At 39.6% G+C, this 23,689-nt stretch overlaps 1 protein-coding gene across 8 annotated transcripts in view; it reads left to right on the forward strand.

Moving 5' to 3' along the window:
• Window positions 1-5,745: 5,745 nt before the first annotated feature.
• The window catches only part of ANKS1B (ankyrin repeat and sterile alpha motif domain containing 1B), a gene marked incomplete at both ends in the record, with an annotated part of 1,119,409 nt that continues 1,101,465 nt past the window's right edge, over window positions 5,746-23,689 (forward strand). For all 8 annotated transcript variants that reach the window (XM_080705700.1, XM_080705710.1, XM_080705709.1 and 5 more), the window contains one exon: window positions 5,746-5,879. In XM_080705700.1, coding sequence (XP_080561826.1) covers window positions 5,746-5,879 — 134 coding nt within the window. The remainder of the gene's footprint in view (window positions 5,880-23,689) is intronic.

Raw genomic sequence — 23,689 nt, forward strand, 5'->3', positions numbered from 1 at the left:
CCCTCTGAGAGATTGTGTAATAGGTCTTCAGGATACTAGGTAGACGATGAAAAGAACTGGTGAAAATTTATTGGAATTTTAGAGTTCTTCCTTCAGTGAGAAAATTAAAATGGAAACAAGACTACATTTTTTTGGTGGGCTGTGTGTGGGGTCACCCATGGGGCACACAGACTTTCAAAGAGAGAAGTGCTCCTCCTCTCTCACTGTCCCTAGAGGAGATGGAAGTTCTCTTTCCAAGAGGGAGCTGCATGACAGTGAACAATTCTTTTCTCTTTCCCCACTTGGGAACCACGTCACTATGAAGATTCAGCCTCAACTCTGGTTTTCTTTTTCTCTTGCCTGTCCTGTCTCCTGAATCACCAAGAAGTGCAGTCGGCTTTCTGCTGCTTCCCACCCCCTACTTGAGTCAGGACCAAAGGCAGCCTGAAAACCTATCATCCTCTCCATTGCTCAGACCACATTTGTAGGACAAGTTTTAGTTGGGCTGGATATATGAAGAGGTCACATCTGCAGACCTAACTTTCCCTACAGGTGGGTCCTAATGTGCATATTTACTTGGTCCTGCTTGGTCTAGTTTTAGTAGGAGTTCCTGAATTCTGTGGGGGTATTAAACACTTCCCTGACTCTGTATAAAAGATGCTTTGTGAATGAGGTTCTCATTTGTTTCCTGGCATCTGTTCTCAGTGTGTGGTGGCGCACACTTGTAATCCCAGCGCTTGGGAGGTTGGGACAGGATTGCACGGGTTCGAAGCCGGCCTCAGCTACTGAGTGAGGCTCTCAGCAACTTAGTGAGACCCTGTTTCCAAGTAAAGTATAAAATAGGTCTGGGAGTATAGCCCGGAGGTAAAAATAGCCCCTGGGTTCCACCTCCAGTACCACATACACACACACACACACACACACACACACACACACATACACACACATACACACACACACACATACACACAAAATAAAAGATTGGAGAGGATGGGTGATTGGCATTCCATGGGCTTCAGTTCTTGTAACCAGAAAGACTACAAACACTGTGATATACTCAGCTTGATGTTTTGAGTTCTCTTAAGATGATGAGGGACAGATTTTATTCCAGGTGGGCCTGGGGAGAGACACTTAATTGCAATTAGTGCAGGAAGCAAAAACCTGGTCTTCTATCTGATGTCTAGTATCTTCACATTCTGTAACTTGGGGTTCTTCACCTCTGCCCCACAGCCTATCAGCTCCAGTGATGGAGTAACTTCAGTCCCCTCACAGAGGAAAGTATTTTTCCAACCAACCCCACTCAGATTGCAGGCCTATCCTCTCTTAGCTTAGTTGATAACTTCATATTATAAAATATTGCCTTACCTTTTTCTCACTGCAAACAGACTTTGATATATAGTTCTGAGGTTGATCTAGATTCAGTCTTTCAGCGTCTTTTGTGATTATAAAGGCTTTTCCCCAAATATTATATTTGCGCTCTCTCTCTCTCTCTCTCTCTCTTCCTTTCTTTCTGAACCTCAGGGCATTCTGCCTCTGAGCTATACCCCCAGCTCTATTTTATGAAGCAGGGCCTTCCTAAACTGTTGAGACTGGTTTTGAATCTGTCTCATCTAAGATTACTTAGTCTCCTAGGTACTGGGATTATAGGCATGCACCACCATATCCTGCTTTACCTCCCATTTCTGGTTTCAAGCCCTAGTCCTTTCTTTTATTAATCAACTCCAACAGGAGTGACTTGCAATATCCATTAGGAGAAATAATTTTCAACTTGTCAAAAAGTATTGGGAATTATATTTGTTTATATCGTATTTAAAATAAAGGATCAAGCCAGGCGTGAGGTGCACACTTGTAATCCCAGCATTTGGGAGGCTGAGACAGGAGGATCATGGTTTGCAGACAGCCTCAGTTAGTGAGGTCCTTTGCAACTTGGTGAGACCCTGTTTCAAAAAAAAAAAAAAATCAGCTGAGCATGGTGGCACACGCTTGTAATCCTAGCACTTGGGAGGCTGAGACAGGAGGATCGCTCAGGTTCGAAGCCAGCCTCAGCTACTTAGTGAGGCTCTCAGCAACTTAATGAGACCCTGTTTCCAATTAAATATAAAATAGGCCTGGGAGTGTAGCCCGGGGGTAAAAAGCCCCTGGTTCCATCCCCAGTACCACACACACACATACATACACACACACACACACACACAAAAAAAAAAATAGGGCTGGGGGTGTAGCTCTGAGGTAGAATTCCAAGTTAAAAAAAAAAAAGAAAAAGAAAAGAAAAAAGGATCAAAATAAATATAAAATGAACAATTAATTTTTTGCAGAAATTATATCTACCTCAGAGTCATGTTGTTAGAATTAAATGAGACAAAGTGAAGACTCTATTTCATATAATATTTACATATTGCATATTTACATATTACATAAATATTACATGTTTCATTGTAGACATAGAATAGTAGGACTGTGAAGGCCAGTGGAGATCAGATAGAAAACAATTTCTCATTTGTGCAAACTGAGCTCTAGATTGTCTAATTAGTTTCCAAGTTTTTCTGGGCCTTTTCTACTATTCACAGATTCAAAATATCTCAACATGAAAAAACTTGTGTATTTACTTAGCCCCTTTGGATTTTGGAAAAAAGCCTTCGCTCTTAATTTGCATAGTAGTTCCCCTGCAGCCAAACCCTGTATCCTCTTCAACAAAAAGCTATGAGGCAAGTCAAAGGAAGAACTGTGGGGCTGAAAGCTTGGTGTTGAGCATCTTATGCCAGTAGAGTGCCTGGAACTGTGGAACTGGTGCTTACAATAAATCATTTCTAATGGTTTTCCCCTTGGAGGTTGCATGATTTTGATAATAATGACTCAGGATTCTCCCATCACTAAATCATCTATGATTAAATTTGCCTGATAAAAAACTGTGGGTGATTTTTAGCACTGCCCAAGTGAATACTTAACAGTGAGTGTATTCTGGGAAAGGTGTATTTTGTTTAGGTGGCAACATTAGGAGAGGGGAAGGAAGATTTTCCAGTGTCATTTTCCAGATAGATTTGATGGCTCCTTCTCGTTTTTATTTTTAACTGTTCTGTAGTCCAGTTAAATCAGGAATCATATGTCATCTTATCATTAAAACAGATTCTAAGCTGGGTGTGGTAGTGCATGCCTGTAATCCCAGTACTTGGGAGGTTGAGACAGGAGGATAGCAAGTTCATGACTAGCCTCAGCGACTTAGTGAGGCTGTTTCAAAATAAAAAATAAAATAGGGCGCTGGGTGTGGTGGCGCACGCTCATAATCCCGCGCTTGGGAGGCGAAGACAGGAGGATCTATCAGGTTCGACCCTGTTTTCAAAAATAAAAAAAGCATAAAATAGGTCTGGGAGTGTAGCCCGGAGGTAAAAGGGGTTCCAGGAACCCCAGTACCACCACCAAAAAAAAATTATATATATATATATATACATATATATATATATATATGTATATATATATATATATATATATATATATATGGCTGGGGGTGTAGCTCGAAGGTAGAATGTCCCTGGGTTTAGTCCCCGGTATCACAAAACAACAACAACAACAACAACAACAACAACAACAACAACAAAACATATTTAAAAACAAAACTAAAGCCCCCAAACAACACACCTAGCTCAGCAAGTACATTGTTCACGAAGCCTCCAATGAATAGCCATAATTTACCTAAAACTATGACTCAGTCAAATGAAATCTTATAATAGTGAATTCCATAAAAAACATTTAAATGGTTTTTATTTATTTTAGGGTGCCTTTTGAGTTTCTGTGTTATTTCGGTGGAGTCTTGGCCTCCAGCAGGCAGTCCTGGACTTGAGTCTTGGCCCTCTTCCTTTCCAGCTGCATGATTTTGGGCTTGTTGGTTTCCTCATCTATAAGTTAGGGATAAAAATGGTACTTATATCAAGGGACTATTGAAAAGACTGAGATAAAAAATATGGAAAGCACTTAGCCTAGTGTCTGGTACACAGCAGTTGCTCATCAAATGTCTGCGATAATCATTATCTGTCCATTTTTCTTTTCCCCTCGGGGCAGGAAAGTGTCTGGAGAGACTGGAATGAGTCAGTTCTGGGGTCCACTTCTTAGTCAGCCAATTACTTAGTGAGAGAATTTCAATTAACTCTGAGCTGCCACTTCTTGATTTCTAAAATGAATATACAGTAATAATATCCAGTTCACTGGGCTGTTGGAAGCAAAGTGCCTATTATGTCCCTTTCCTACCAAATGATTATCAACAAGTTAACATTTATGAAGTCTACTCCAAGGACAATCAAAGCACTAGGTGTCACAGGAAGTTTCAAAAGAAAACAAACACATATTCTCCACCATGGGCTAGGAGAGTTTTCAGAAAATCAAGCTAGCCACGCACAATGAATTGCTGATGATATATGCAAATTAAAAGTGGCTCTCTCATCCAAGCCCGTTTATATTTTTCCCAATGTGGATGTGGAGGAATTTTCAATGAGAGCCTTTTTCCTAATTTTTTTTTTTTTTTTTTTTTTACAAGTCAGCACATCTCCAAAGCCTAACTAACACATAGGCTGATTAAAGGACGTAGAAATAGCTGGAACCGTCACAAACTGCTCAGTGACCAGTATCACAGAAATGACAAAACAAACCTCAGCTTTCTAACCAAGGGCAAACACTGCAGAGCATGCGGGAGGGCGAAATGCGGGTCCAGTTGCCTGGACTGAGACATCTGCGATTGCCCCAGGGCAACCTTCACAGTGCCACCAGTCTCCCCACCGCTGTCATGGAGGATTTTCCTCAGTCTTCGTGACCGATCCTAGGCGTGGCGGCGGGACCCAGGAGGGAGTGGTGGAGACCTGGAGAACTCCAGTCCTCAGAGGGTTAAAGATCTTCCTAGGGGACCAGAGGAGGGAGGGTCCCTCCTGCCAGCGCCCCGCCCTAGGCCCCGCCCACCGTCGATCTCCGCCCCGCCCCTCGCCGACTCCCGCTCCTCCCCGGACCCGCCCATCACGTGCCTCTGCCCCTCCCCTCACTGATTTTGACTCCGCCCTCGGCCCCGCCCCTCACTGGTTTTGACTCCGCCCTCGGCCCCGCCCTCGCTGGCTCCCGCTCACGACCTGCCCCTTACAGGGTTAGGCCCCGCCCCACGGGCCTCGACCCCGCCCTCGACCCCGCCCCCACGGGCCTGGCCCCGCCCCGCGCGGGCCGCACCTGCCGCGCGCACACGCCCCCCGCGCGCCCGGCCTTCGAGGCGCCGCCGCCGCCCTCCGCACGCGCCCGCCGCGGCTCACCCGCACCGCGGAGCCTCGGCGCGGGCCGCGGCCGCCCGATCCGCCGCGCTCCTGCCCGCCGCGGGCCGCGGACGCCGCCGCCGCCGCCGCCGCCGCGTAACCGCCCAGGCGGCCGGGCGCGGGGACCGAGGCGCTCTCGGCGGGCGCGAGGGCCGCCGCCGCGGGGGTCGCGGCGACCCGGCTCGGGCGAGGGCGGTCCGCACCCCGAGGCCCCTCCCGCACGGCCCCCGCGGGGCCAGGCCGGGCTCGGGGGAGTGGGGCGGGGCGCGGCGCGGCTCCCAGCCCCTCTGCAGGACGGGGTCTGAGCCCCATTGTAGAAGCGGCGCCCGGACCGCGGCTCCGGAGCGGGCAGGGCTGCGGCTGCGGGGACAGCTCCCGGTGCTGAAGTGCTCGCCGTGCCCTAGGGCGCGGTGGGGAGAGCCGGGGTCCGGCCGCGGGGCGGGGGAGGGCCCGGGAGGGCCAGGACTCGGGGGGTCGGCGAGAGACTATGGGGAAGGACCAGGAGCTGCTGGAAGCTGCTCGCACTGGAAATGTGGCCCTGGTGGAGAAACTCCTCTCTGGCAGGAAAGGAGGGATCCTGGGCGGAGGATCCGGACCCCTGCCCCTGTCTAATCTGCTAAGGTAAGGACGGGCACCAGCTCCGGGGATGGCACACCTCGTTATGCATTGTGATGGATGCGTCCCCCTCCTCACGGTTATTGCACCTGGCGGCTGCCAGCGGCTCATTCTTAAATTAGGGAGGAAAACAGACTGTGTGTGTGTGGAGAGAAGGCATGAGCTTCCTCGTCAGCTTGATGCCTTAGATTCTTTGAGTAATTTTAAAATAGCCTTCCATCAATGCGTCAGTCAGCTACTTTTCTCCGAGCTGTGGTGCAGAACTTGTACATGTACTAGTGTTGCTTGAAGAAAATCGGCTTCCCATCACTGTTTATTATGTATCTGCAGCTTCGAAGCCAGCCCCCCTTTTTTTGTCTATTTAAATGAAATTGGCAGAGAAGCTATTGCAAGCATGCACTCACCCTGTCAAAGCCTCAGCCTTATGTTGCTGCTGCCTTCTCTTGCAGAAGGCATTTGCTGTGCTGTGGGTTATGATCCCAGAAAAGGAAGGAAGTGAACCTTCTTAGGTGTCTTCGGGACGGCGAGTGTGTAAAACTTGATGAGGCAACTTGGGCAGCCCAGCTGTACTTTCAGTTATCTGGACATACCTGAGTGAAACTTGGTTATTATATCTCAGGATGTAAGGTGCCAGGTTAGACTGGGATAGTGTTTATGAAGCATAGTAGAGGCCTTTTAATGGGAATATTTTGCAGGTGAGATGGATTTTGCTTGGAGAATCATTCTAAGATGACATTTTAAAAGATGCCAAGGTCTTTATTGAGCAAGCAGTACCTTAGAAATAGTAGGGGTGATTTGCATATTTGAGAAACTATTAACAAGAGTTGAATTTCTGGACAAATGAAATCAGCTGGGAGGGAGGGAAGCTCTCTAGTTTCTCAAATCATGGCTATTCAGTTTGTCCTGGAAGTTTTTGGAGGCATCAGCCATCACTAATATCTTCACCTCAAAACATCTCTTAAGCAATCTGGCTAGTAAGTTTTAAAAAAAAGTGATTTTCTTGTTTTTACAAAAACTATTCAATGCAACTTTTGACAAGTGCTTAATACAAACTTCTGAGTGATGACATTGTGTTCTTTACACAGGTTCTCAAAGTTGTAGTGGTGAGGCAATGCAATTAACTGCAATACTGGCTAATAGGGGAAATGAGAAGTTCATTACTGTGAAATAAATTTAGTTAGAAAATAGCTGATGGGATTTTTAAAAGCCCATATGTCCTCATATATACTCGTTGACAGTGACATTTTATTGAAATGACAGTTCACTTCAGAACAATGAATATTTATGGAACATTTTCAATAGTCTTAGAAATGACTCTTGTGTGTGTTCTCTTGTTAAATAATTTTTACTTTCAAACACAAGTAGACAATGTGTGTGTGTATTTCAGACTGTAGTTATAATCATGGCCCTTAGTCGCAGGAATTTACATAAAAAACTTTAGTTACAGTTATAAGTTACAGGTGAAATAAATATCAAGGGATCTCTTATTTAAAACATGATTAAGGTTACAAAACGATATGGTGCAACTAGTTTGTTGAAAGTATCAATTCCTTTGGAAAAACACCAAAGAATTATTTGAGAACAGGGAGAACTTCAGTTAATTTCACTGAGACAAATGGTATTTTAAAGACTATGTGTGACAGAACTCAAAGACAGACAATTTTTAAACACTTCCCCAGTATGTCATTATAAAAAAGAATGAATGTCAAATTTTAAGAATAAACTAGCCACTATTTAATGTTAGGCACTAAATCAAGCACCCAAATTGTGACCACAGTGTACATTTCAAGTGAGAGCTTTTCTCTTTTGCTGCTTTTGCCAGAGGCAGCATCAAGAATGCACATAGGAAACAAACTAACAGATGTGCTCAATACAGCCGTTGGAATCAAGTTGTGTAAGTCACACAACTAATCACCTTAAAAATCACATTCATCTATCTCACACAGAATAAGCCACTAAAACAGTGTCTTATAAGAAAATGAGCATTGAAACTGTTCTTTGGATGATCCTTTGATAACACATTTTATTTAGTTATCACTTTATTCCTCAAATTATTGTCCTCAGAAATATATAGGATAGTGGAAAATGGGCTCCCTCCCCCTCCCCATCCCTATCTAGCATAATGACACTGGAAATATTTTAATGTTTTGGAGTGAGTTGTGGAGTAGGTCTGGCATTTTTTCCACTTGCTTTATTACTCTTTATTACTTGTGTGGTGTAGTAGTAGTAGTATCAGACCCTGTGCTAAATGCTTACATTGAATCATCTTAAATTTTATATCAACCTTAGGAGGTCAATCCTCATTTCACAGATGAAAGACTAAAAAGATAGGAAGATTAATAACTTGCTCAAGGTCATTTAATTACTAGGAATTTGAAATTCCGTGATTCGATTCAGATTTGCTTTACCAGGTCTTAAGTCTTATTCATGATTCTATTATATTCATAAGTAAGGTACATGGCCAATTTAGATGGTCCAATTTGAGCATTTTTTTGCTGTGAATAATTGAGTTTTAAAATTCTTAAATTCTCCTGATTGCCTGTTTGAGGGTTCACTAGATAAGAGGTTTTCAGAAGATGCCTTCTATTATTATCTACTAAGTGAGCAGTAGCTATATGATGGGGGGGGATCAGGTGTGCTTGGGTTATACAATTTCCAGGAAAAGAATGATCTTAAATAAAAAACCTCTCAAAACCTCATTATCCTTTTCTATAGAGTGGAAATAATAAGAATATTATCACATGGAGGTGTTATAAGGATTAAATATGGTACAAAGTCAGCCAGGCGTGGTGGTGCACGCTTGTAATCCCTGCGCTTGGGAGGCGGAGACAGGAGGATCGCGCAGGTTCGAAGCCAGCCGCGCTGGCTTACGAGACCCTGTTTCCAAATAAAATATAAAATAGGTCTGGAAATGTAGCCCTGAGGTAGAAGGGCTTCCAAGAACCCCAGTACCACACACACAAAATATGGTACAAAGTCATAAATGAAAGTCATTAAGTACATAGGTGTTCACTTTAGTGTTATTATTTCTCATGTTGCTCTAAAGCACATGAGACTCTCTCTGACTCTATTTATTAAGGCCGTAGTTTCCAAAGACTTGCTTTATGCTAGATTGGGAGCAAATTTCCTTAGAATCATTGAGTCTTGAAATAGAAAGGGCCCTTTAAGATGCAACTTTTTTCTTAGTACAGGAATTTCCCTTGCAGCATCCCTCTCCAACTAGTTATTCTAGCCCTTTATTTTCGCCAATGACCAGACCCATTCCACTTTCTGACAGCTCTGATTATTTAAAAATTCTCCTTTTATTGACCTTCCTGTAACACCCAGAAGTCGGTACCTATATTAGCCATATGGGTCAATATAAAGTAGTTGAATTCATATGCCAGGACAGTTCTTTGGGTGCATGTATTTAGCTATATTGTTTTCAAATAAATCTATTTTTTCCCACAGAAGAACTATCATTTTCCTTAACTGTTATGTGTCAAATAGCCATATGTGTCAAGAACTTAAGTTTTCATATTTTCACTACTCTTTTTCTCTTTTTTGCATATTCACAAATTTTGCAATTACCCTCTTGAAATGTAGTGACAAGAAATGAACAATATGTCCTAGATGCCATTCGACCATGTAGAACATAGGCTCCATACACGGTTGAATAAAAAAAAATAACAGATTACAGAGGAGCTTTTGTTATGTTTTATAAGAAAAATAAGTGCATGTGAATATTTATAATGTGCACTAAGAAGTCTAGGATGATAAAACACTAAATGGAGATAGCATTTGTCTTTGAGTGGTGGGATTATGGATCATCATTATTTTCTTTTTTAAAAAATCTGCATTTTTCCATATCCTTCAGGATAATTTATTATGTAATTAAAGTAAAATGGTAACTATTAAAACATGATACAATAAAATTATTACCTCCATATTATTGATCTAAGACCTACCCATAGGTCAAGATTTTTTGAGCCATGAAATAGTGTTGGCTCACATTAAGCATATAATCAATTAAAACAGGTATTTCTTTTTTCTCCAATGACCTGTGAAGCTGTCTGGTGCATGTAACCCCATCTGATGCATGTAAAAGTATTGCTTGAACTTCAGTTATTCGTATCACATTTCATCATGTTTATTTTAGCCTGTGTTTGGAATCTATATCTTTTTGATGCTTGAGTCTGTCTTTCAGCATATTACCTTCTCTGTATCAACTGTAGATTTAACAAGCATATTTTCTATAACTGGAATCTAACACACCATAATATATCCCCAAAGAACCTCTCTTCAGCTTAGTATACATTTAAAAGTGTCAATCTTTATGCCTGGTACTTTCTCTTACATTGGAGCCACTTAATAGAACTATCCATCAGCTATTCTTTCCACTATACCTTGAGGATATTGTGAGATACTTTATCTTTTGCCTTTCTTAAATTCATTCCATATACTGTTTGGCATTCCTTTGATATGTTGCTTCAGTAGTTAAGTCTATTTTTCTACCCAAGTCAGACTACTTTATTATAGATTGCTTCTGCTAATGAGCCATTGGTAATTCCTGGTTTTGATTAAAATTCTCTCTATCCTCTTGCATGTAATAATTCTGGATCTGGATACTTAAGACTCATTTAAAATAGCTAAGTGTCTCATGATATTTTCCCATTTGGAGCTTCAGTAATATCTTTGTTTATTCTTCCTAGTATGAAAATGATTTTTCAGCAGGGAAGAGAGAAACCAAATAGAAGTTGGGAAGAATCATATTCTTGACATTGCTAGATATCATAGATTATTTTATGGTCTAAAAGCACCCAGTTTTATATTGTCAGAACTTAAGATTACATCAGCGAACTTTTATACTTCCTTTCATTTTTCAAACTTAGCTGAAAGAGACATTAGCTTTTTTTTTTCCTGTAAAAGTATATATTTCTCTCTTCTGTTTGTGGTTGATTATACTCTCCACTAACCCTGTTCATTCTTAAAGAAATCAGAGCTCATGAGAGCTCATCTGAGTACTCAAATTGAGTTGCCTTACTCTTTTTCATCCTCCAGTTTATATGTGAAATTTTATATAATTTACATCTTTCAAGAGCTGCAAAACTTTATACAGTTTCTTCCTTTGGCACAACTACCTTTTATTTTCTCTCTTTTTTGTACTGGGGATTGAACTAAGGGCATTCTCCCTCTGAGCTACATCCCTTCTCTTTTTATTTTGAACAAGGTCTTACTGAGTTTCTGAGGATCCCTCAAAGTCTCTGAGGCTGGCCTGGAATCTGCAACCCTCCTGTCTCAGCCTTCCAACTATTGGGAATACAGGTGTGCCCAACTCTGCCCAGCTGCAACTACCTTTTACTCTAAACAAAACAATTTCCATTAAAATGTATTTTTACTGACTCCAATGTTAAGAATTATTTGTACTTTAATAAATCAATAGAAGTTTGTTAAAACCTTAGATTACACAATGCTCCAAAGAGTTGAATACTACAAAGTATATTTAATAAATTCTTGTTGAACATAAAGGATCCAGTTCTTAAGATCCTCGTGTGGAAAAAATAGATCAATAAGAAGTTGAAGAAAATAATTTTCTAGTCACCACAGACAGACCAGAAAGGTTTTATATTTTTCATTCTTAGGATTCAACTCATGAAGAATCTGGTGCTGGGTACAAGGAGATTAGCGGCAACTAGGAAGCATTGTAATGTTCACAACTATTTGAACAGTTGTGGTTATTGGGGCTTTGATATAAGAAACTCACTTTCAGGAAAGCTGCATTGGTTAAATGGAATAAATCGCAAATAGAGCAGTCAAGCCTCATGAAAATGTTATATCTATAAAAATAGTCAAGTTGCAAGTGGGTTATCTATTTTAGATAGTAATGATGTTTGAGGCGGTGATTGCAGCATGATGTTCAGGGAGCTGTGTCTGCCAGAGTGAACGGTGCCAGCTGCATGATGGGAAGTAAGGAGACAGGAGAGGGAATTTTGGTATTGACCTCCTTCTCTACTAAGCAGGGTTTTCAGCTCTCCAAAAGCAGCGAGAGTGATAAATAGCAGCTGCTACTCGTCTGTTTTTACATTGCACAGCTCCGTGTGTGTGTGTGTGTGTGTGTGTGTGTGTGTGTGTGTGTGTGTGTCTGTCTGTCTGTCGCAGTGGTTTCTTTTCTTCCCATAGACAGAAGGGTAAAGCAGGGCTTCACTGACATTAAGGCAGAAGCGTACAACATTTTATCGATGTGTTTGTTGACTTTGGCAGTTTAACCTCTGAGGTGACGGTCAGCAATTATATTAGTTCAGTTGCATACTGAAATCATTTTACTTTATTATAAATTTGAATACAATTTTGGAAAATTCTTTCAAATAACCTGTTATAGAATATTCTTCCCGAGTATTTAACTATATATGAAAGTCATCTATAATGCAGATCAAGTGTTGAAAAAGACCAATTTTGACCTGTAAAGCCTGAAGTTATTTAACATATAATAGATTTTGCGGTGTTTTTGGTTTCCTGTTTGAACATACTGCAGAATGGTGTTAGTTAATTAAAATGCAGCGATTACTCATCATATGTTGATATGAAGGAATATTTTATATTTGAAAAATCAGGATTTTACAGAGAACACTCATCTGTGTTCTAGCTCTTTCTCACGTGTGTGATGACAAGGTTGTGTAAACCTCACAAGTAGGCAGAGGCACAATGGCATTTGAAAACCCAGTGAATTTTCTTGTTTAACACAGATCTAGAAACTCTTCTGAGTGTCAGGGTTTCTTTTCTTTTACTTTAGTAAGATTGAAAATGAATTTTATATTTGTGCTAAATCTGGATGAGACTTGAAACTGACTTTTGAGGGTCTAGTTAAAAATATGGCCAAAGGATAAATTTCTTTTTCTTTGGTGAGATTATCTTCATAAAATACTTATTACAAGTGAGTTGGAATAATCTGTTTAGACTGGTTACAATTCTTTGATCAAACAGATAAAAGTCTTGACTGATGGCTATAGGTTTAAAGTCAACCTCATTTCCTGCTGCCTGCTTGATATTTCTGTCCTCTAGACCATATTTCCTTTAACCTTTCCCACTGACATATTTTTCTAGAAAAAGAGCCTCTAGTCTTTTCTAATTACTTAACATGTTCACGCTGGCCACAGTTTTGGTGCCAGCTGTCCCTCTCCTAAAGGGAAGTAGATTTTGTATGAGGAACAGAGCTGGGATGGATTGTGTCTTCAGGAATAGATTTTAAGAACCAATATTGGCCCCGCAAAGTTGAGGAGTCTACAGAGTTTGCTTTCAACATTTGTAGTTTCTTACCTACTGGAATGTTTATTTCTCTCCATTATAATTTCATGGAAACCAGTGCCTTGTATCTTTCCCATCTTACCGTACTATCAAACTACTTGTGGGAGCAGACAGTTAATTCATATGAAGCATGATTTATTGTAAATCTTGCTTTTTTGGTGGTGGTATTGGGGATTGAATCCAGGAGATATTCTACCCCTGAGCTCTTTTTAATTCTTATTTTTAAACTGGGTCTTGCTAAGTTGCTTTAGGCTCCCCGAGTTGCTGAGGCTGGCCTCACACCTATGTTCCTCCTCTCAGCCTCCCAAGTACTGGGATTACAGGCATGCGCCTCCACACCTGTTGGTGGTTGCTAAAGCTTTTAGGAAGAAGTGCTTTTATTATTTTCATTTAAAGAAACAATCAAACATTAGACCAAAATAGTAAAGCCGTGAAGCTCTGTGGTAGAGTATTTTAATGAAGTGGATTTTGCCTGGTGTGTGAGAGGGGTTTGTATAAAGGTGATTGCTTATTCTTTCTTCTTATAGGTGGAAGAGGAAAGGGATTTGATGGGAGACGCAGGGTTGGTATTTGAGAAGACTTTTCTTTTTGCCACTTTAGTCTGTAGAATTTTTTTATTGGGCTTATATGTACTTAGATATAAATATGTGGCATGTTATCTGCTCATTTCCTTAGATGCATGCATCTATTAAATGACCACAGGTGACAAAGCTATAGAATAGAATTGTGTAACTTAAGATCTAATTGAGTTTGAAATTCATATTCTTTCTATTTTTAAAAAGTGTATGTTGCAAGTTGACTTCAGTAACTAGAGTATTCCATAAACTTATATTTTACTATATTGTGAAAGCATTTGACATTCTGGATCCAAATTAGCCTTCTTCTGCATTATTTCTTTTTGTGGTACTGAGAATTGAACCCAGGGGTAGTCCACCTCTAAATGATACTCTGAACCCTATTTTATTTTGAATCAGTGTCTCAATAAGTTGCAGAGGGCCTCACTTAAGTTGCTGAGACTGGCCACAAACCTGCAATCTTCCTGTCTCAGCCTCCCAAGTACTGGGATTATAAGCATGTGCCACCATGCCTGGCTAGTTTTTCCCCCCCAAAATTACTCTTAACTACTTTGGGACTTTGGGTCTTGTTTGGTACCTATAGTTACTAATCTGCATTTGAAATGATTTATGCATTATACAAATATACTAAGTATAGTATTTAGTATTTTGAATATGCTAAAAATCTGCTATATTGCTGGGCGTGGTGGCACATGCTTTTGGGAGGCAGAGACAGGAGGATCGTGGTTCCTGGATAGCCTCAGCTACTCAGTGAGGCCCTTTGCAACTCAATGAGACCCTGTTTCAAAATAAAGAATAAAAAATAGGGTTGGGGGTATAGCTTGGAGGTAGAATGCCCCTGGGTTCCATCCTAGTACTTAAAAAAAAACCTGCTATATTTGCTTATAGAATTATCTTTGTTTTGTGTAGATATTCCGTTAGTGTGGAGACATGGGAGTGAGTAGGAGTGTGTTTGGGCAAGCAGCAGGAATTATTTAGGGATATCATTGGCTTAGTAAACTCCAGCAATGGGTATCCCAGGATGGCATTGTTTTCCTGTCAGTTTGCTTTGGCTATGTGGTCTATTATTTTGAAGATTAATAGAAACTGTGAAGACATCATCAGAAAAAAAAAAACCCAGTGAAAACTTCCAATGATTAAACTATTTCTTAAAAGGTTTTTTTTTGCTGATTTGTATTTTTTGCTGCTGTGTATTAAAGGTGTACTTAGATCAAACTTATTAATCAACTAACCAAACACTATCCAGCTAACCAACAAATCAGGATTTTATAGAAGGCTGACAACTAAGAACTCTGATATACAATGAACACTTATTATTTCAACAAGTAGTTTCTAAAGACCTTGTGAATTATAAAATTGAATGAGGTCATTGCTACTGAGTAATTCCAGTTTCTAGTAGAAAAATGGAACAGTTATAAAAAGGAAGTTAAAATACAGGGTGATAATGCTGCAGGAACACTAAGAGTAAGAAGGAGGCACCTGCAATTCTGTCTGGGAGGGGGACTTGGGAAACTTCAGCGAGCAGACCATACTTGAACCACTAGGGTGAGTAGGAGTTTATCAGGCTGACAAGTTGTGAGAAAGATATTTTTGCAGGACGATTAGTGTATTTAATAACATTGTGTGGAAATGCAGAATATAAGTGCTTTGGGATGGAGTGTGGCCAAGGGATAAATCTATAGAATTATCTTATAGAATAATATATATATGTGTATATATTCTATCTATAATAAATCTATAGATGGACTTTGTGTGCTTACCCTAAAGGAGTTTGAACTTTATTTGGAAGGCTGTGGAGATCCTTTGACTGTTTCTTTTTACTATTTATTTATTTATTTATTTATTTATTATTTGTGTGGTACTGGTGATTGAATCCAGATGCATTGTACCTCCAAGATCCAACCCAGACCTATTTTATTTTCTATTTTAAACAGGGTCTTGCTAAGTTTCTGAGAACTTCACTGTTTCTGTGTGCCACCATGCCTGGCTTGTTTTTATTTCCTAAATATATTATTTGTTTATAATGATAACTTGACTGGGTTTAAAAAATTAGAGTGAAATATTTTTTAAAATCACCTATATCTCTATTGCTAAATACTTTTTCCTAAGCATGGTTAAAGCGTACAATTTTGGATCCTGAGTATTTAACTAGTATAACATATATATTTTCAGTGTTATTTTAAAGTCAGTAATCATTTTATTGACATGTGGTCTACAGATTCAATGGAATCCGTATCGAAATAAATACCAATGTCGTTCTTCACATAGTTAGGAAAAACAGCCCTAAAATTTATATTGAAGAACAGAAGACCCGGAATAGCCAAAGCAATCCTGAGCAATAAGAACCATGATGGAGACATCATAATGCCTGATTTCAAATTTTACTTCAGAGCTACAGTAACATGGTATTACTTTAAAAACAGACACATGGACCAGTACAATAGAAGATACAAATCCTCATATTTATAGCCAATATTTTTTGGGCAAAGATGACAAAAAGATACACCGGACAAAACATAGCCTTTTCAACAAATGGTGCTGGGAAAACTGGATATCCATATGTGAAAATATAAAACTAGACTTCTATCTCAAATTCTGTATAAGAGTCAACTCAAGATTTTTTTTTTTTTTTTTGTGGGGACTTCCGGGAAGATGGCGACCGAGAAAAGCGGGGCTTAAGAGTCCCGCTAACAACCAATCTCCATTACCACAAAAAGAGCGCCTTTCATAGCCAGAAAACACCATCACCAGAAAGACAAAAAAACCACCAGGCTCCAGAGAGAAAGCAGACTGAGAACAGAGCTCAGGGCCACAGAGGAGACACACGCGCCCGAGGACGCGGCAGCAGCGCCATACTGCCGGCGGCAGCGGCGAACTCAACGGACGGCTACAGCAAGCCAGGTGAGCCGCTGCGGAACAGCCAGGCGGGATCTTTCGGCGCAGACAGCATTTAAAGCTCCCAGTGGCTGAGCTCAGCACACGCTGCAGGGATTCAGAGTGGAAATCAAAACCAGAGAAGAAAATATACGCCAGCCTCATGGCCGAGGGCGTGGCAGAGGCGCCATATTGCCACCGGCGGCGGCAGCAGCAGTGAATTCACCGAGTCCAGTACAGCTACATCTACGTACTCAAGAACAGTGAGTCAAATTGCGGGCCACAGAGGAGAAATCCCAGTATTGTGCCTCCTGGGACTTGACCCAGTGAGGGAGTGGTGGTGGCAGAGATATCACACCATAGGAGAGCGTGCAACCTGGCACCCCCCATAGTTTAAAGCAGCCTCTATCGACTCCCTGGGTCGGAGACTCTGTGATACAACCCAGTAAAGGAGTAGTAGGGTCTGAGATAATACAGACTCGAGATCCAGAGCACCTTAAGTGAAGCCATAGTGACCCAAGGGAAGAACCCAGAGAAGGCACAAACCTCCGAAATCATGGGAAAGAGGAATAACACTGAAGTAATGAATGTGCACAACCCCACAACATCAGAACCCGATAAAACAGAAAATCAGAGATTTCTAGAAGATCAAATCAGGAAAATAACTGTAGAAATAATAGAGGTGCTTCGAAAAGAACTCAGAGAGAGCCAAAAAGAGATAAAGGATGCAATTAATGAAGTAAAGGCCTCAATTCAAAGCACAAACAACCGATTAGACCACATGGAGAACAGAATCTCGCTCTTAGAAGATGAGCAATCCAAAAATGAATGCATAGTTTCTAATTTGGAAAAAGATATCCAACAGCAGGAATCTGACATTGAAGAAATATGGGCCCATCTTAAGAGAGCTAACCTAAGAATAATTGGAATAGAGGAGGGAAAAGAAAGTGATACCAAAGGGATCAACAATCTCTTCAAGGAAGTAATAGCAGAAAATTTTCCAAATATAGAGCAAGAGGTTGATACACAGATCCAGGAAACTTATAGAACTCCCTTTAGACAGGATCGGAGAAGAGGATCCCCACGCCATATAATTGTCAAAATGACCAATGTGGAAGCCAAGCAGAGAATCTTAAAGGCAACAAAAACAAAGGGCCAAGTGACATTCAGAGGCAAACCAATTAGAATCACTCCAGACTTCCCAAACCAAGTCATGAGAGCCAGAAGGGCTTGGAGTAACATATTCCCAACTCTGAAAGAAAACAACTTCCAGCCAAAAATTTCCTATCCAGCAAAACTTTCTATCAAATTAGATGGAGAAATAAGAAGCTTCCATGACAAACAGAAACTGAAGGAATTTATGTCTTCAAAACCAGCGCTAGAGAAAATACTCAAAGAGATTAACTACAAAGAAGAAATAGGTAACACTCACCAGAACCAGAGAAACAAGAGTTTCCATCCAACAGACAACTAAGATTGGTTATCTGTGGAGATTCATTATTTATGTTAGTCTTTTACCTATCTCTAAATTGTATTGTTTGCCTTTATTGTTGTTAATTTTTAGGATTTCTAGTTGGAATATTAATATACCTTCAGATATAGCATTTGGAAATATTTTATCCAATTCTATTAGTAACTTTTAACTCTGTTTACATTGTCTTTGGATATACAATATTTTCTTTTATTTTTTAGGGAGTTTGTATATTCTTCTGTTGCCTGTGCCATTGAAATCATATCCAAGAAATCACTGCCAATTTCAATGTTGTGAGGTTTTATGACCCAGATTTTCTTCTAAAAGTTTATAGTCTTAAGATTTATATTTAGGTCTTTTATCTATTTTGAGTTAATACTTGTATGTGGGATTAGGTAAGGGTCCAATTTTATTCTTTTCCATGTAATTATTATTTTTCAACAATATTTAGTTAAAAGATTATTATTTCCACCACCAAATCTTCGTGGAAACCTTGTCAAAAATAACTTGACAATATAGGGAAGAAGTTAGCTCTAGGCTTGTATTTAACTCCAATGGTCTATATATCTGCCTTTAGAACAGTACTACACTGTTTCAATTATTGTAGCTTTATATGGTTTGAAATCTGAAAATATACATCTTCTAGCTTTGTTTTTGCTTCGAGATTGTTTTGGGTATCTAGAGTCCATATTCCATATCAGGATAGATTTTTTTCTGAAAAATAAATATATGATAGTTTCACCTAAAAAAAAGAAAAAAATATTCTCTGGTAAGAAAGAAAGCAAAAAGAAATATTGAAATGTTATCTTTAAGACATCAAAAGCTTGGTATCAGACAAATGAAACTGTTATGTGAGATTATCATTTTTAATTTTGGATAAATTGCTATAATACTAGATGTCAACCACTAAGCCAAGCATGGGAGGGAGGGATGGGGAGAGAATGGGGTGGGGATCGGGTGGGGGCTGACTGGGCGATGTGTGCATGTATGTCTACAAAAGTTTGTATCCCACTATGATGTATGAATACAGTGCACCAATAAAATAAAATTAAAAAAAATAAATAAATAAAACCTGAAAAAAAAAAGAGTCAACTCAAGATAGATTAAAGATTTAGAAATTAGACCAGAAACTTGGCAACTAATAGAAGAAAACATAGGACCAACTCTCTAACATAGAGGTAAAGACTTCCTCAATAAGACCCCCAGAGATCAGGAAGCAAGACCTTGAATAAGTGGGATGGTATCAAATTGAAAAGCTTCTGTGCAGCAAAGGAAACAAGAATCTGAAAAAAGCCTACAGAATGGGAGAGAATTTTGGGGAGTTACTTTCTTTTTTTCCCCTGCAGGTCTGGGGATGGAACCCAGAGGCATTTGACCTCTGAGCTACACCCCCTGCCCAATTTTTTATTCTTTATTTTGAAACAGGGTCTCACTGAGTTGTGGATGGCCTCACTAAGTAGCTGAGGCTGTCCGCAAACCAAGATCCTCTGGTCTCAGTCTCCCAAATGCTGGGATTACAAGCATGTGCCACCATGCCCAGCTGACAGTTACTTCTATCTGAAAAAGAACTAATATCTAGAATATATAAAGAAGTAAAAAAACCCTTAATACTAAAAAATAACTCAGTTAAAAGCTGGCCAATTGAATAGACACTTTTTTTTGGTGGTACTGGGGATGGATCCCTCTAGGATACACTCCCAGACCTATATTTTTTATATATATTTTATTTGGAAACAGGGTTTCTTAAGCCAGCAAGGCTGGCTTTGCACCTGTGCAATCCTCCTGGAATAGACACTTTTCAAAAGAAGAATGATAAATGGCCAACAAATATATAAAAACATTTAACATCATTAGAAATAAGGGGAATGCAAATTAAAACCATGCTGAGATTCCACCTAACTCCAGTAAGAATGACAGTCATCAAGAAAACAAACAATAAAAGGTGACAAGATGTGGGGAAATAGGAACTGTTATGCACTGTTGACAGGACTGTAAATTTGTACAACCATTATGGAGATCAGTATGGAGATTCCTCAAAAGACTAGGAGTGGAACCAGAATATGACCCAGCTATACCACTCCTCAGCATCTTTCCAAAATAATTAAAGTCGGTATGCTATAGTGATATGTGCATATCCTTCTTTATAGCAGCACAATTCACAGTAGCCACATTATCAACAGATCAATGGATAAATAAAATACGGTATAGGGTGTATGGCTTGTAATCCCAGTACATGGGAGGCAGAGACAGGATGATCACAGGTTCGCAGCCAGCCTCAGCTATTTCGTGAGGCCCTCCACAGCTTAGTGCTACCCTGTTTCAAAATAAAGAATAAATAAGGCTGGGAGTATAGAGATAGAATGCCCCCGGGTTCCATCCCTAATACTGCAAAAAATATTGTATATACACACAGTGGAATTTTACTCAACCATAAAGAAGAACAAAGTTGGCTAAGTATGGTGGTGCACCCCTGTAATCCTAGTACTTGAGATAGAATCACAGATTTGAGGCCAGGTCACGGCAACTTAGTGAGATCTCCAGCAACTTAGACCCTATTTCAAAAGTAAAAGAAAAAGTAGGGCTGAGGGTACAGCATGAAGGTAGGAGTACCCCTGGTTCAATCCTCATTACCATAAATAAATGAGAAAAAATTATGTCATTTTCAGGAAAATGAATGACACTAGATAATACTTGTGCTAAGTGAGATAAGCTAGTCTCAGGAAGTGAAAGGTCTTAAGTTTTCTCTTACATGTGGACGCTAGAAATAAAATAGGAAAAAAAGGGACTTCAGATAATTGAGAAAACCAGTGGAACAGCAGAAGGAAGTGGGGGAAGGACAAAGGACGGGGGAGGAAACAGTTCAATCGTGTTATTTCCGTACGTGAAGGGATCATTATCATCCCACTAACACGTAGGGAAGGAGGAGTGTAAGGTGTGTGCGTGTATTAATGTGTCACTTTGAATCTCACTATGATGTATAACTATAATGTTCTGTTAAAAGTATAAAATAGTATGTAATAGATAAGTCTCGGCAGTTATTTTAATGGAATATATTTATTTCATCTATTGCAGTTTTCAGAGACCTCCTCCATCCAAATCACCAACGATTGTTTAACATATGCATATCCTGGTCCCATCCAGTAAGATGCCCATGAATATGCAGTTTGTAGACTTCCTAGGTAGTTGTGTGTGTGTGTGTGTGTGTGTGTGTGTGTGTGTGCGTGCGTGTGTGCATGTGTGTGTGTGTTATTGGAGGTTGAACCCAGTGGCTTTCTACCTCCAAGATACACTCCCACCCCGGACCTTTTTACTTTTTATTTGTTGCTGAGGCTAGCCTTGAATGTGGAATCCTCCTGTCTCGGTCTCCCAAGTATTGGATTACAAGTGTATGCTATCATCATTGAGTCCTAGATAATTCTTTATGTGCATTAAAGTTGGAGAACCACTGATCTTGAGTATACACTGTTACTTAACCATTCCTTAATGCTAGATACTTGCGTGATTTTAACTTATTTATTGTTAGTATAGGCAATTTATGAACATTGTCATACAAATTCCCTTTTCCGTAAAATCATATTCTTAGGATACAAATCTGGAGGTGGAATTGCTAGTATTATGTGTCCTAGATATGTTAACTACTTTATTTATTTATTTATTTATTTATTTATTTATTTATGTGGTACTGGGGGTGGAACCCAGGGCCTTTTCTACGTCCGGGCTATACTCCCAGACCTATTTTATACTTTATTTGGAAACAATCTCACTAAGTTGCTGAGAGCCTCACTAAGTAGCTGAGGCTGGCTTCGAACCTGCGATCCCCCTGTCTCTGCCTCCCAAGCGTGCTAACTACTTTAAATGTTTTGTATCTAATATTCACAGAAGTCCTACTAGGGCTTTCTTACTAACACTATTTTTATTTATCGGGTAAAAGATCAAGAAAATTGAATAACTTGACCAAAGTTACAGAGCTAGTAACAGATCTAAGATTCAAATTCAGGTATTTCTGCTTATATTTAATATAGTTAGGAGTGGTACCAGTCACCAAAAATTTAGCATTTATCTCTTACTTTTCTCAAAAACCTAATTTGAACAGAAAGAGATTGTATTCCACTGAAGTTGTGCTATATTATAATGCATGATATTAATGGGTTCCTAATAAGCCTATTAATATTTTTACTACCTTTTTGAAAGCATTATTAATTGACAGATATTTTAAGAATGTGTATGTGTATTCAGCATGGTGAATAGTATTTTGGAGGATGAAAAATATGCTTTTTTCCTAGGCCCTTAGAAAAACTACATGCCTGAGGGCTGGGGACATAACTCAGTGGTAGTGTGCTTGTACAGCTTGCATGAAGCCCTAGGTTCAGTCTCAAGTACTGCAAACAAACAAACAAACAAAAATTACATATATGAGATAATAGTTAACTGTAGAGTATTATATACTTTTACTAGTGCACAAAAATTTATGAGTTCAACTTTTTCTTTTTTTTTCTTTTCTTTTTTTTTTTTTTGGTGGTACTGGGGTTCCTGGAAGCCCTTCTACCTCCAGGCTACACTCCCAGACCTATTTTTACATTTTTTTAAAATTTGGAAACAGGGTCTCCTAAGCCAGCGCGCGGGGCTGGCTTCGAACCTGCACAATCCTCCTGTCTCTGCCTCCCAAGCGCGGGGATTACAAGTGTGCGCCACCACGCCCGGCCAACTTTTTCTTTTGATGAGTTCCTTGTCAACATTTGGCTCCCATTTTCAATTATATATTAATGTATGATCTAAATCTGAGTGTAAGTCAAGCTTAAATAACTTTTTAATAGTTGGGGTTAGAAATACATATTTGCCATATACTCTTCTTTAAAATTAAAGTTTTTACTTTGAAATAGTTATGTATTATGGAAAAGCTGGAAATATAGTTCAAAAAATCCCCCCACCATGAACCGTATGAGAGAACGTTGCCAACTAATTACCCCATAATACCTTTTAGTTTCATTTCCTACAGACAAGGACATTGCCTTACGTGGCCATGATACAACTACTAAAATCAGCTAACTAGTTACTCATTAAGTAGTCTAACTAGTCCTCTGACCTTGCACTCCTTGTTGGGATCCAGTACAAAGTCACGCCTTGTATTTTATTGCCAGATTTCCTTCCTCATTTTCAATATGGGACAGTTTCTCAATCTTTCTTTGGTTTTTCTGATCTTGTCTTTTTTTTTTGAAGACTATAAGCCAGTTATTTTGTAAAATGTCCTGCAATTTGTGTTTGACCTGATGTTTTCTCATGATTAGATTCAGGTTGTGCATCTTTGGTGGGAAGGTCACAGGAAGATGCTTTCCTTTTCATTGCTTCCTGTCGGGTGGCATATGATTTGATTTGTCCTGCTGTTGATAATGTTCACTTGAGCTGCTTGCTTATGGTGGTGGTTGTCAGGTTTCTGTATATACAATTACTCTTTTTCTTCCTGTAATAACTATTTTGTGAAGACATATGTTTATACTAGGTAAATATTACATTCTTATCATTCTTTTATTTATATTTTATAAACACATGGCCTATTTTATTGCATAGATTATATGCATTGCTGTCATTAATTTTGATGTTTAAGTTGTCCCATACTC

The sequence above is a fragment of the Muscardinus avellanarius genome (genome assembly GCF_963383645.1).
Source record: "Muscardinus avellanarius genome assembly, chromosome: 11".
Taxonomy (NCBI): domain Eukaryota; kingdom Metazoa; phylum Chordata; class Mammalia; order Rodentia; family Gliridae; genus Muscardinus; species Muscardinus avellanarius.